This window comes from Esox lucius, chromosome 16, assembly GCF_011004845.1.
Source record: "Esox lucius isolate fEsoLuc1 chromosome 16, fEsoLuc1.pri, whole genome shotgun sequence".
NCBI classification, from domain to species: domain Eukaryota; kingdom Metazoa; phylum Chordata; class Actinopteri; order Esociformes; family Esocidae; genus Esox; species Esox lucius.
In genome coordinates, this window is record NC_047584.1 from 12,871,142 (window position 1) to 12,885,417 (window position 14,276).

At 42.5% G+C, this 14,276-nt stretch overlaps 1 protein-coding gene across 2 annotated transcripts; it reads right to left on the minus strand.

Moving 5' to 3' along the window:
- Positions 1–282: 282 nt before the first annotated feature.
- creb1b (cAMP responsive element binding protein 1b) lies at positions 283–9,439 on the minus strand. Of its 2 annotated transcripts, none has more exons than XM_013137973.4 (8): positions 9,290–9,439; positions 5,387–5,499; positions 4,091–4,261; positions 3,752–3,852; positions 3,506–3,654; positions 3,142–3,324; positions 2,896–3,052; positions 283–2,667 (listed from the first exon to the last, which is right to left on the minus strand). In XM_013137973.4, the coding sequence occupies exons 2-8, from the start codon at positions 5,489–5,491 to the stop codon at positions 2,523–2,525; spliced, it is 1,011 nt and encodes a 336-aa protein (XP_012993427.2). In that variant the 5' UTR covers positions 5,492–5,499; positions 9,290–9,439; the 3' UTR covers positions 283–2,522. The 2 variants fall into 2 exon arrangements, with proteins under 2 accessions (XP_012993427.2, XP_028969416.1); XM_029113583.2 differs by having other exon boundaries at positions 4,091–4,237; positions 9,290–9,438.
- Between the last annotated feature and the right edge of the window lie 4,837 nt (positions 9,440–14,276).

Here is a 14,276-nt window from a genome sequence, read left to right on the forward strand (position 1 = left end):
CATAGTTCAATAATTGGTTTTCCAGAGCCGGCAAAGCTAAGGCTCAAGGTGTGCTGTGTCAAATTGCATCCCCTCAGCATGAATGCATAATCTATTATGAAAAAGCTCTGCTAAGAGATTACCTCTGCAATTTATCATGGTTGAATTCAGCCGCAAAAAAGACTTGTCAAAGCGTCTGTGGGAGAAGCAAGAGTGGGGCTAAGGAAGGTGATGATCCCAGGGATTCAGTGGATGGCTTTGATTTGGCTAACAGAAAAACAAAATGACGATGTTGCACTTGCGTAATAATGATGAGAAACTTTACTATCTGTAACCATTTCACCCCAACGCAACCCACTATCCTTTTTACAATATAATTTCCATTATGGATGTTGTACATTTTAAACAGTCCTTTAATGTATAAAAATAAAGCAAGCAAGATAAACTGTGATAGAGTGAATCTCAACATACACAAAAATACAAACCATATTCAGGCTACTCTTACCCCCACCCCAAAAGCAAACAGAAAACTTAAAAAGCAAAGCCTTGTAATGTGTTTGAGCTGTGTGAGATGAATCTGGGTATTCACATTGAAAGCAGCTTTTGGAATTCCAATTCCAATGTGTTGGTGATTTTTTCCTCAAATTATGTTTACACATCCACCCAGGAGCATTCTGATGTTTAGAATTCATTCTTATTCATAAAGTAAAAAGAATAATAATGCATTTACTGTACCGTGACGTTAAACATGATGACATAATATCTAACAAAAAGGAAAACAGCGTTAATTGTGTTGCTGCCTTTCTAGTGGGGAAATACAAAAAGTAAAAAAAGATTCATTTCACAGGCCTCTGATCAAATACATTTAAAGTAAACATGTTATGACATTCACAAGAGGCCCTTTAAACCTCTTAGGGATTCCAGTCATCTGTACAGATGAGTGGTATGGCAGGCAGCATTAGATTTATTTGTTAGTCATTTACAGCAAAATTAAAACTAGAGCAATTATTGAAAGGGTATATAGAGTGGGTTGCATTTGCTTCAAACATACTGTCCACTGGCTTGTCTACAAAACGTTTACTTTCAGAACAAAACTTAAAGAGTAGCAGAGCAGAGCACCGCAAAGCATGATGAGTTTAAAAAAAGGCCTTTTTCTCAAATAGCTGCCGACAATGTTATAGGCCTGGAAAGCTACAGGAATATACATGTATATCTGTATATCTTTTTTTTTTAATTTTATGTACTGCAGTATATGATAGAAATACGTAAATCTATATTGGTTTCAGAATATGAATTACAATTTTCTTATCAAATGAATAGAAATATCATTAAAATCTACACATGCTGTAGGCTCCATGTACAGTAATAATATAAAAAGAAAAATTCTCATGTAATACAATATGGTACTAATTTGACCTACCATAAACAGAACACAAAGTATATGTTACTGAGTTGTTGAAAGATGGATCCCTAAAAATGTACTGACATATTGTTAATGTACTCATAAGTATGCAGATACTGTATGCTAAAGACTCAAAATTACAGAAATAATAATTTAGATGAATTTTACCTCAGGGAACTGACATTAACCCTGAGGGCCATGTGGAGTCCACTGACAACTATTTTCAGACATGACTGTTTCCATCAGTATTCATATGGGATCCATATTCCATCACCCAGCAACAACACACATCTTGTCATGAGAGCATAACAAAAACTAAAAGCAATCTCGGATATCAACAAGTAACAAAAGCAGGAAAACATCTAAGACACTTGAAATGGATGAGGAATCCAAGTTGAAGGGTCATCTCCATCATGGTGGTGTAATTGAAACACTGAGACCTACAACAACATTGTGATCCACTGTGCAGAGCAATCTCATATACCTGTCCAAGCTGACTCCAATACCAGAGTTCTAGGGACTGTCTTGATTCCTGTCGGGCTGACTGGACTGTCAGACGGACGCTAACCCTCCTGTTTGATTGGTTAACCGTTGTTGGTAAACAGCTAAGCGTCTTTGGGTGAAATAACATTTCCAAACTGACATTGGAAGTCTGTGAGGGGACTTCCCAATGAACCAACCTCAAACAAGAAGCTCGGATAGTGTAATAGAGTTAGTGTAACATTTCAAGACATTTTCAATGGAACCACAACTGATGAATGAATCCTCATCCGTCGGGGGTGGGGGGTTCCACGCTGGGATAAGAGGGAGAGCCGTGGGGTGAAAGGCTGAACGGAAGTGAGCGGGAGAAGAAGGAGATGAAGCAAGAGGAGGTGAGAGAGAAGACGGGGTGAAAATGGATTGGTGGATGGGAGATTAGTGGACGCACAGTGGTTGTGTTCACCAGAGAAAAACTCGTACTCCCACAAAGCACTGTCACTAAACTCCCATCCACCAATCCAATTCATTCTGTCTTCTCTCTCACATCCTCTTGCTTCGGATGTCATGAGTCATGCCCATTGGCCAATAGCGGGCAGAGTGTCTGTACAGCTCTGGGGTCAGTCTAAGGGGGGTGGGGGCAGTTCAGGGGTTGGGGAGAGAACTACTCAGATTTATGGCAGTACAGGTCTTTAAGTGCTTTAAGTTCCTCAATGAGGGTTTTGTTCTGGTTCTCCAGCACGGCCACGCGGTTCTCCAGACACTTGACATACTCCTTCTTCTTCCTGCGACACTCGCGAGCCGCCTCTCTGAGACAGAAAAAAACCCCAGAAAACATTAGGTAAACCGCTGGCTATTGGCTTAGCCAGCAATGGATCGTACACAACCTCTAAAGGATCTACGATCTCCTACATGAGATCCAATCTGCAAACTTCCCATTTGTAGCACGGCGTCTCGTTACGAGGCTCCAGGTCTTATAAATGAATAAATGGAGCACACAGCTGACCCCAATCACAAAGCATCTTATATGTCCGTACCTGTTCTTCATGAGTCTGACCTCCCTCTTTCTGGTAACTTCAACTTCTGGGCCCCCTTGGCCGGACAAGGCAGGGGACGAGGCCATAACCACACCGGGGGCGATGGTGCTGGCGGGAGCCGTGCGGATCTGGTAGGCCTGCACATCTCCGGAGGCGGCTGGGAAACAGAGGGAACGATCCGTGGGTTCACAGTCCGGAGCCGTGTTGAACTGATAGGCCGGGGCACAGCTCAGTCTGACCACTCACCTTGTACCACCACCTGGTTGCTGGGCACCAGGATCTGCTGTCCGTCTGAAGTCTGGGCGTACTGCAGGATGGTGGTGCCCTGCTGGGCGGCTGCCGCGTTGGTCATGGTCAGGGTCTGCAGTCCCTGGACCCCGTCGGTTCCGTTGTTGGCCAACTGGATCGCACCGCCTTGGGTGATGGCGACTGGGTGGGGGGCGGGCAGTAGTGACGGGGGGAGGGGGGGAAGAAATGATGAGAGGAGGCAGACAGGTCGTAACAGTAGCAACCAAGCGGCATGCTTGAATCAGATAGCCTTGAAAACAAAACAAATGCCGGCCAATCGATGACACTGACGTTGTTGAGTGAAAGGGCAAAGGTCACTCACTGTACTGGCCGGTGCTGGTCTGGTAAATGGGGCACGACGTGGGCATGGTAACTGTTGTGATGGCGGGCGTCGTGTCCTCCTCTGACTTCTCTTCCTCGATCCTGGGGACTCCAGGCGTGTCACCTGACGACAGGTCATTCAGGATCTTCCTGTTGGGGCCAGATATCAGGAGGTCAAATAGAAACCAGAAACACAAACTCCCTGTACCGCCCCCTTCCTGACACACACACCCACCCACACCCGTACCTGTATGAGGGGCGTCGTGACAGGATCTCTCTGCGTTTCTGGGAGTCGGTCACACTGTCGACTGACTCCTGGGAGTCTTCACTCTCTGCTATAGTAGAGATCTGGAACAGTTTAATCGGGAGGCTTAGTGCTGGGCTAGAACAAATACTTGCACTGTGTACACAGTGGTTCTTCAACACATATGGGTGAGTTAAGGGGTCTGTGATGACCGGGTGCGGCGGGGGTCACAGTCCTTTTCTTTGTTTTCTTCTCACATTGTAGCAGGGGTTTGAATGGACCGGACGGGGGCTTTCTCAGACGCAGCTGTTAAAACGATGACTGGATGAAAAGTCTACTCACCTGAACAGTCTGGACCTGAGGCGACTGGATGACTGACGGCTGAGCGGCCTGGATGACCCCGTGAACCTGCACCGTCTGACCGTTGGGCAGCTGCACCAGGGTGACGGTGGGACCGCTGGACGTGGCGTGGCCCGCCGCCATGGAAACCTGCAAAGCATAAACATAATCCTGCTGTCCAGGGGGGACATACACACCTATGACTAGAACCCCCGAGTTTCTCCTGGTCTGGAAAAACTTGGGGTTTTCTGGGCCCCGGTGTACTCAAGGTTATGATATGTTTGTGTCGAGTGGCTGAATGACCTGGCATGAATCTGCTTTCCGTGCAGACTGGTTCGATGTCGTTTTAATGCTAGAACCCCAGGGTTCCACAGTGAGTCAGAGCCCCGCTGGGTGTGTGTGAGTGTGTGTGCATCTGTAAATGTCAGCACCTCCCCTACCCGTCAGGAAGTATTCACAACCCTGTGAGAAACTGACTCAGTCCAGTCATACATCTGTGGTACACTAGCGCTGTTAGCCATTGAGGGAACACCTCCCTCTAGGGTGGTTTCTTATGTAGGAGGTAGGTCATGTTAATATGATGCTGATGGCCAAGCAACGCCATTGTTACACTGCAAATATGATCCTCAAAAATACAGGGGATTTTTTTTTTTAAATCAAGCAATAGAAACATATCTGCCAACGGGGTGAATAAAATGACCCTTGTAACAATTCTGAAAATGAGCAAAATAGTCAAATTCAGGCACAACCTGACAATAACAAGTTTCAAAACAAGAATATCAGGCTTTTTAAAATATGATGTTGTGTCTCAATTGTTGCTTTTAGAATGTTCCGTCTTGTTACACACAACATTTTTTCCTATGTCACTGAAAAATGGGTTCTGCTTAATTTAAGCATTTATTCTCTTTTTTCCACATTAACTTTTGAGGAAGCATTTTTTTTTTGCAGTGTTTGGATGTAGTGCGATAGTGAGGTGTAGTGTTAGGCTGTAGTGGGTTAGTATTAAGGCAGTATTAGGGTAGTGATGTGTAGTGTTAAGGCTGTAGTGGGGTAGTGAGGTGTAGTGTTAGGCTGTAGTAGGGTAGTGAGGTGTAGTGTTAGGCTGTATTAGGGTAGTGAGGTGTAGTAATGATGTGTAGTGTTAAGGCTGTAGTGGGGTAGTGAGGTGTAGTGTTAGGCTGTAGTGGGTTAGTGTTAAGGCTGTATTAGGGCAGTGATGTGTAGTGTTAAGACTGTAGGGGGTTAGTGATGTTGCGGTTACAGTGCAGGTATTGGGTTGGGAGAAGACAGTGTATTTACCTGCGCCAGTGTGGCTATCTGTGCCTGGGCAATCTGTTGGCTCTCTGATTCTGACACTGCTGTGTCTCCTCCCTGCTGAACCTCTGCTCCCGACTCCATGGTCATCGACGTAGCTGTGAGGGAAGGGGACATGTGTAAGAGGGGATTTGGATGAGCTTTTAACACCATCCCTTTTATCTCCCCATTTCATAGATTTCAATTTGTAACTACAGACTTGTTTCATCATGGCAACTAATAGCTGGAGAGAATCGAAGATTATGACCTGTCCTCAGTCATTTCCATACTGCTTCATATCACACCTGTTGCTCATCAAGGCTAGGGGCCAACATGTGTAGAGAAGAACAGCCCTCTGGCTATTGACTATAACTAGCTTGCAGACACACAACCCGTCATTAGGGGTCCCTTGAGTGCAAGATTACCACACAACCCCTGCCGGCCATTACTACCCAAACATGGACCGTGCTGGAATACTTTGCCTGGCCTCTCTGATATGTCTTTTCACAAGGACAAAAATCACAGTACTGCTGATTATCATTTTAGGCAGATTTACCTTTTTATGAGGTATGGTCGTGTAGTGCTTAGTAGCTGATTATTTTGTACAATTAATAATGTTGAAGAACTGAAAACTATTTAAAGTTGCCTACATTTAGTGAGCATCATTTATCCCACTGCTGGCATGTCTTTAAAGCTAAGGAGAGCCAGGTGGGAGAACAGATTCCCCTGGAATTGGTGTTGGTGGACCAGTAGGGGTCACTCTTCCCTCTAATCTAAAGATCAAACCCAATGCCCCAGGGTAGTGAAGGGACATTGCAACGTTTTGGCTCGGACATGAAACAGGTGACTTTACTCTCTCTGGTTGCTAAACTTCCTGTGGCATGTTATCCCTGATGTCCTGGCTACATTTCCAACATGGACCTCATATAATCATGTCTACGTAATCATTTCCAGTAGAACGACAATGACCCAAAGCACACAGCCAAGACAACACTGGCATGGCTTTGGGACAAGTATGTGAATGTCATCAAGCGGCCCTGCTAGAGGCCGGACTAGAACCCAATTTAACATCTGTGGGGAGAACTAAAGATGGCAGTTGATTGAAGCTGCCCGTACAATCGGACAGGTCTCGAGAGCATATACAAGGAAAAATGCCAAAATCAAGGTGTGCAAAGAAGTTAAAGGTCTAACCAGGAAGACTCAAACTGTGATCTCTGTCAAAAGGCGCTTCTATGAATTAATGAATAAAGGGTTTGAATACTTATGCACCTGAGAAATTTCAGTTTTCGATTTTCAATAAATGGGCAAAGAAGTTCTAAATGTGTTTTCAATTTGCCATTATGGGGGACTTTTAATCCATTTTTTATTCAATTGGCAACACAACAAAACGTGGACAAATGGAAAGGGAACTTTTCGACGCTACTGTGTTTCTATGACCTCAGATCTCCTTCCAGTTGTTTAGAAAGGGTAGCAAGTAACTGTAAAAGACAGATGGATTACGTACACATCCTGGGACAGTATTTCACTGACCCCGTTTTCTGTCTGTATTGTGCTACAGAAAATGTGTCAGGCAACATGACAGTCAGTACCGTACCTTCTTAGAAGTAATGTGGGGAGAAGCCACTTCTCAGGGAAGTGACTAAGAAAGCTAATGTGTCAGACAGAATCTAGTCGGGGCTATTCCTGAGCCTTATCAAAAAGTATTCTACAGTACAAAAGAGAGTCCAGCAACTACCTGACAATTTGAGGGCATTTAGGGCAGGGAACCTTAAATAGTAGAACTCTTTAGACAACCCAGGGAAAACCGATGGCACTATTCATAAAATATATGGCTGAGGAACACCTTGGAGACCGGAAATGTACTGGAGTAAGGACACGACCAACCCATTTTTCTAGGTTATAAACACCAACCCACCCGTGTCCCCAGAGAGGGGAATTCATCTGACTGTGTAGGAATGTGTCATTTTCCTCCCTGCGGCTAGCAACTACCGTCTGTTTGGTTTGGGGAGCTGACATTTTCCTTCAGTCCTCTGGGGAAGCTTGTTCAGCAGAAGGCCTGTAAATCCACCTAATATGCCCTTTTGGACACATCCCATTTCATTTATACTCCAGACCTTTAGGCTCCCAACCTTCACTAATAAGCTAGCTGCTGCTAAACTCCACCGAGTCTGACCGACCCAGAGACTTGGCAGGCAACAACACCGCCAGAAACCCAATAACCAACGTGTCATGCAGTGGCTTTATCCCCTGCTAGGCCTTTTTCTTTCCCTGCTTTCCAAAACCCGCCCCCCTCCTCCACGGTCTTGTCAACATGCCATGTTCTAGACGAGTCAGGGAAATGTTTCACCTTACAAGGATAGCTAAGACAGGACGAAGACCTTCGCAACAGAACGGAGCTCTCAGGCAGTCTAAAGCTACAGCAACACAGATGGGTTGTGGCTTGTCCTGCCTGCCTGGCCTGCCACCCCAGCGGCACTAGGGCTGTCACAGTACTCCATGTTGGAAATCCCCCTACTGCCAGTGACTGTTGACTAGCTGGTAGACACGGACGTCAGGTTTGGGAAAGGAGGGACCGCCTCCAGAAGCCCTCTTCCCTCAGTGGAAAAGCAGGGTCATGGAAGAGGTGCAGAGACAGTGAGAGAAACAGCCAATCACACTCCCTATGCGCTGCTAATCAACTCTTTATTTATTTCCCTTTTTACAACCATAGAGAATGAGATCAGAGGAACATTTGTGAAAATATAAACCATACGTGTGGTATAATAATTCTATAAGTAATGCATTTCATGTATAAAAAATAAATTATAAACTAAAATGACAATGCACATCAATAAAAGGAAGTGCATGAGGCAGAAACGAAAGAATTGTGAGCTAACACTGCCTCTTAGTCGGTCACAGTGCGTAACGTCTCTCCGTGGTTTGATTGGTCTTACAGATTTCTCCCTCTATTTTTCAAAAGTCATTCCGTAGAAGATAGGCTCAGTGACAAGAGAGAGACACATGGACAGCGGCTACGCCCCCTCTGTACCCTATCATACATGTTACCACTGGTTATATATAGGTCCAATATCATTTTCGAGTGGGATATGACACAATACCACGTTGAATTATTACTCAAAAGGGCCTATAAAACCAAATATTGTCCTATTATGATTGAGAATGTTTCGAATAGGCTACACTTACATAACACTATTTTGTTTTGATAACCAAAACGACCAGAAGCAAATAGATTAGTATGATACATTGGGCTATATTATTGTACCGACCAAGGCATATGGATACATAATCCCAAATCCAAATTAGGGCACTCGTCTAGGCGGATTTCTTATTTTAGACTCCCAGGCAAGAAAAGCAACGACGCCTCTCCTAAAGAGTTGGTTGGACTATGCTAATATCTCCTAATTTCATATTCTAGTTGACAAAATTCAACCTTACATTTCGCACTTTGAATAAGTAATAAGTGTATGCCAACCGATTTTCCGTACGAAACATTTGAGCCGTTACATTTTTAGGTTACATAAAACCTAGACTGCTTCCTTTGCATTTCTACGCTAGGTTACTGCGCAAGACATATTCATCGAAAAAACAAACAGCCTTCAATCTATAGAGAGAAAACAAAAACCGATAATTTGATCACAAATCGTATTTGCTTGGAAAGTCGCATCCCAGAACATGCTCTCCAAACAAGCAACGTTCCACTCGATCATGGCTGGCGGGCTAGCCTACTACCTATTGCCTGATTTTTTCTACTAGCCGCAGCAGCCTCCCCTAACCTCCATGCCTGCATGACTGCCTGTAACAAGCCCGCCGCCATTATCTCTTTGTTTCTCCGGGCCAAACCCTATCAGACCATAGGATCTTGGGACGCGACTTGTTTCTATTCCCCCCCGGACACTCTCCTTCTCTTACCGATACAGACTCCCTCCGTCACTCCCGGGCCCTCGGAGCTCCACTTTTATTCAGGCCGACACGTAAGAGACCGCGTCAGGCTACACCTCCGTCGCGTCACCGAGAACAACAACACCGAGAACGAGAGGGACGAAAATCTAATCGTCAGCGCCACCATCGAGAACAACCGAATGGTGCACGGAACAAGCCGAAGGGCTGACGAAGTTGACCGAAGTCATCTCGAAAGTGGGCGGAGAAGAACGAACGAAAGTATCTTTTACACATTTAACATAATTACATTGAAGTAGTTGTCCTATGCCAAACAAGTGAAGTGAAATTACTCCAATGTTTCTACCTATTTCGTATTTTGTCTTAATTTTATATTAGTTAAAGCCTGGCCATTCATTGTCTTGCTTATATCTATGCTTTTGAGTAAGCATACAATAAAACACTTTCCTTTGTTTGTATTGCTAAATAATTTCAGCTCAGTGTGAATGTAAAATAAGACTTTAAATGTATGCCTACGTAGGAAAGGCAGATGTATTTCTATCAGTGTGTGTCTACGTAAATGCAGCGACTATCAGTGTGTAAATCAACTTAATAATAGTTTCATGCAGATGTTTGTCACAGTTGTTGATCAGTAGTACATTGGTTATTGTTGTTTAATAACTTAGTCTTACACAGAGGCTTGAGAAATCAAACCTTTAATTTAGGTAAAATAATTGTAAATCAAGAAAGTATTCAGACCCCTTCACTTTCTCTAGATTTGGTGCCTTTGCCAAGACACTCCAAATTGAGATCAGTGAGATCAGATACATCCTGTCATTTTATCATCACTGACATGTCTCTGTAAATTGATTGGAGTCCACCTGTGGCAAATTTCATTAATTTGACATTATTTAGAAAGGTACACGCCTGTCTTTATGAGGTCCAACACTTCACATTTCACATTAGAGCACTAAGCCATGAACACAAGGAACACACGATAGACCTAAATCCGAAGCCTAAATCAGAGGAAGGTTAAAAAACATTGCTAAAACATTGCAAGTTCCTAGGAGCACAGTGGGCTCCATCATTGTGAATTGGTAGAAGTTTGGAACGATCAAGTGTTGGGGAGGTGACCATGAACTCAATAGCCAGTCAAACAGAACTTCAGAGTTTCTTTGCAGAGATAGGAGAACCTGACAGAAAGAAAACCATCTCTACAGCACTCCATCAATCATGCAGTTATGGTAGTGGCTAGATGGAAGCACCCCCTGAGTAAAACACCACCTGAAGGATTCTGAGAGCATGAGGTAAAATATTTAAAGATTCTGGTCTGATGAGTCCAAAATGTAATTATTACCCATTATCTGGCTAATGCCATTCCAACGTTGAAGCATGGTAGTGGGAGCATCATGCTATTAGGTTGCTGTTCAGCAGCAGAGACTAGGAGACTGGTCAGGATTGAGGGAAGGATGAAATTAGCAAAATACAGGAAGGTTCTTGAAGAAAATATGACTCAAAGCACACTAATACTCTCAGACTAGGGCAAGAATTCATCTTTCAACATGACAATGACCCAAAGCTGACAACCAAGACAACAGAAGAAGATCTGTTGATTTGCCTGAAGATTGCAGTTCACTGATTACCCATTCCCTGTAAGAAAGCTGGAGAGGATCGACACAGAACAATGTGATAAACTGTCCAAACCCAGGTTTGCAAAGCTGGTAGAGGTACACCAAATGACACTCACAGATTTGATAACCACCAAAAGTACTGAATAAAAGTTCTGAATATTTATGTAGATGAGAAGTTTTTTTATTTTCAATAAATTGTTACAAATTTCTATTGTATGATAGTCATCATAGAACATTTTGTGTTGATTGATGGCTAAATAAATAAATTAGCAATTATAAATTCAATATTTACTATGTGGTTATAAGTCTTTAATCTTATCTCATTAAGTCTTTAATATATGGTTGTTTTTAAGACTATAATACAAACATATATGTGGAAATGAAGGGTTCTGAATACAGTTGTGCTCAAAAGTAAGCATACACTTGGAGAATTGATAATATATATACCATTTGTTAAGAAAACATGAGTGAGGAGGCAAAACACATGTCTTATTTCTTATGGGATTCACATTCAACTGTAGGTGATAACAGAATGGAACAATAAAAAACAAAACATGGCAACAAAGAAAAAAAAATCACTGAATCCTGTTCAAAAGTCTGCCTATCCTTAGTTCTTAATACTGTGTATTGCCCCCTTTAGCATCAACGATAGCGTCCAGTCTTTTGAAATAGTTGTCTATGAGGCCCCGAATTATTTTTCTTCTGTAACCACTGGAGGATCAACTTGGCCTTGTGCTTAGGGTCATTGTCGTGCTGGAAAGTCCAAGAGTGTCCAATGCGCTGCTTTCTTGTAGAAGAATACACATTTTCTGCCAGTATTTTCTGAAAACAAGATGCATTAATATTGCCATACATTTTCACAAGATTCTCTGCACCTTTAGTGCTCACTCACCCCCAAAACATCAGTGAACCACCACCATTTCTTCACAGTGGGGATGGTATTCTGTTCACTATAGGCCTAAAGCTCAATTTTGGTTTTGTCACTCCAAATTACAGTGTGCCCGAAGCTGTGAGGAGTCGCAAAGTGTTGTTAGGCATATTGTAACCAGGCTTTTTTGTGATATTGGCGCAGTAAAGGCTTCTTTCTGGCAACTTGACCATGCAGCAAATTTTTGTTCAAGTATCATCGTATTGTGCTCCTTGAAACAACCACACCGTCTTTTTCCAGAGCAGCCTGTATTTCTCCTGAGGTTACCTGTGGGTTTTTCTTTGTATCCCGAACAATTCTTCTGGCAGTTTTGGCTGAAATCTTTCTTGGTCTACCTGAACTTGGCTTGTTATCAAGAGATCCCTGAATTTTTCACTTCTTAATAAGTGATTACAGTACTGATATCCTTTTCCATCTTTATAAACTTCCATTACCTTGTTACACAGGTCTTTTGACAGTTCTTTTCTGCTCCACATGGCCCAGTATTTAGCCTGTTCTCAGTATCTAGCCTGCTCAGTACATCCATATGTGAGCTAACAAACTCACTGACTATTTATACACAGACACTAATTGCAATTTAAAAAGCCACAGGTGTGGGAAATTCACCTTTAATTGCAATTCTCACCAGTGTGTGTCACCTTGTGTGTCTGTAACAAGGCCAAACATTCAAGGGTATGTAAACTTTTGAACAAGGTCATTTGGGGATCTGTTATCATCATGATTTAAAAGGAGCCAAACAACTATGTAATAATAAATGACTTCATATGATCACTATCCTTTAAATACAAGATCAGTCATATTTTCAAAATCAATGCAACAATTTCTGTCAGGGTATGCAAACTTATGAGCACTATTGTATACTTCAAAGGAACTGCAAACCCCTACCTTATCCCCCCCCCAAAAAAAATTATGTGTTTCACGATTAATGTCACCCCTAGGAATTCTGAAATCAAATCTTGTAGATTTTTCTTCCCAATTATATATATATTGTTTATTAGGAACTGCAGTGGTCAACAGTCTTGTATGATAAGAAAAAACACCACTGAAATGAGATGAAAGTTGTTGACCTTAAAGGGATATTTAGACTTGGTGAAATATTGCTTACTCTGAATTGTTCTTGATGGCCCTATCCCAGCCTGGAATCAGCATTATTAGCATCGTCCAAATTCATGAATTAAAACTGTGGGTTCCGGGCAACAAAAGCTTAATTGAAAGCGGAAACACTTCAAACTAAGAATAGTGGTCAGTGTTGTTTTCCTCATTTTTATTTTTGCTATATAAATCAAATTTTCAACTAAATTGATACCAGTCCATTTTATTCACAAACGGTATAAATCTGGGGAATAAATTAAATAAATTCTAAGTAACTCTGTGAGTAAACCCGGAACAACCACTTAGTAGTCGCTAACTACCGATGATATCAGTGCTAAATTCCAGTGGCTGTGTGTATCGGCTACAGAAAATGGTTTGCCAAGTGCCAGTTTGAAGTAACAGCTGCCAGCTGAAATAACACACCTTCAATATTGAGGCAATTATTATGAAGTTTAAATCAACTTAACCTGTAATAAACCTTCCTGGAAGAGGACCCAAGTGTAATTTGTCCAGTAGGAAGAATGGAATGGAAGAGAATCACAGTTGGAGAAATACAGAAGCTATTTGAATATTTGATTCTCCAGGACTCAATTTCACATTCCCTCCATGACAACAAGTTACTTGGACGTCTTACTCTCAGGAAGACAATCATCATCTTGTGCAATTTGCTAAACATCATGGAAGCTCTGATTGGAACTGGGCTCTATAGTCAGATGTCTTAAAGAGATTCGTTTTTTTCTTTTCTTGGAAGACATTTCTCAAAACTTTTGAGTGCCAGATGATGCTTATCAAAACCAAGATGTATTTTCTCTGCCTTTTTGCCAATTTTTTTTAAGGGTGGCAATAATCATGGAGGGCACTGTGGCCAGTTTATTAGGTACACCTATTTAGTACCGGGTTGGACCCTCTGCTTTCCAGAGCCCCCTGAAATTACAGAGGGATGTATTCTAGAAAATGTCAGATATGTTGAAGCATAGGGTCTTGTACTTAGAGACTCACAGAGTTTCTGCAAGACATCAGACTGCTGAACACCTGACTTATCTGTCCACCTACACTGATTCTGTTTCACTGGGCACATGCAGACAGATGCTAGACACAATTGTGAAAAATCCATGATTATTATTATATATTTTTGTTCAGGTGTAGATCAGCCATTAGCGAACAGACCTTACCAGTGCTTGACATTAACTTTTTGGCTCACCAGCCATTGTGGCTAGTGGTTTTCCAAAGTTACTAGCCACTCAGCATTGTGAGTTACTAGCCACCATTTTGTTGTTGGGAAATTGTTTTATTTGTTTATCAGTGCTACATTGTAGCCTGTCTAGTTCACACTGTTGGTCACTGGCGTGCAAGGCAATAGACCTAACAC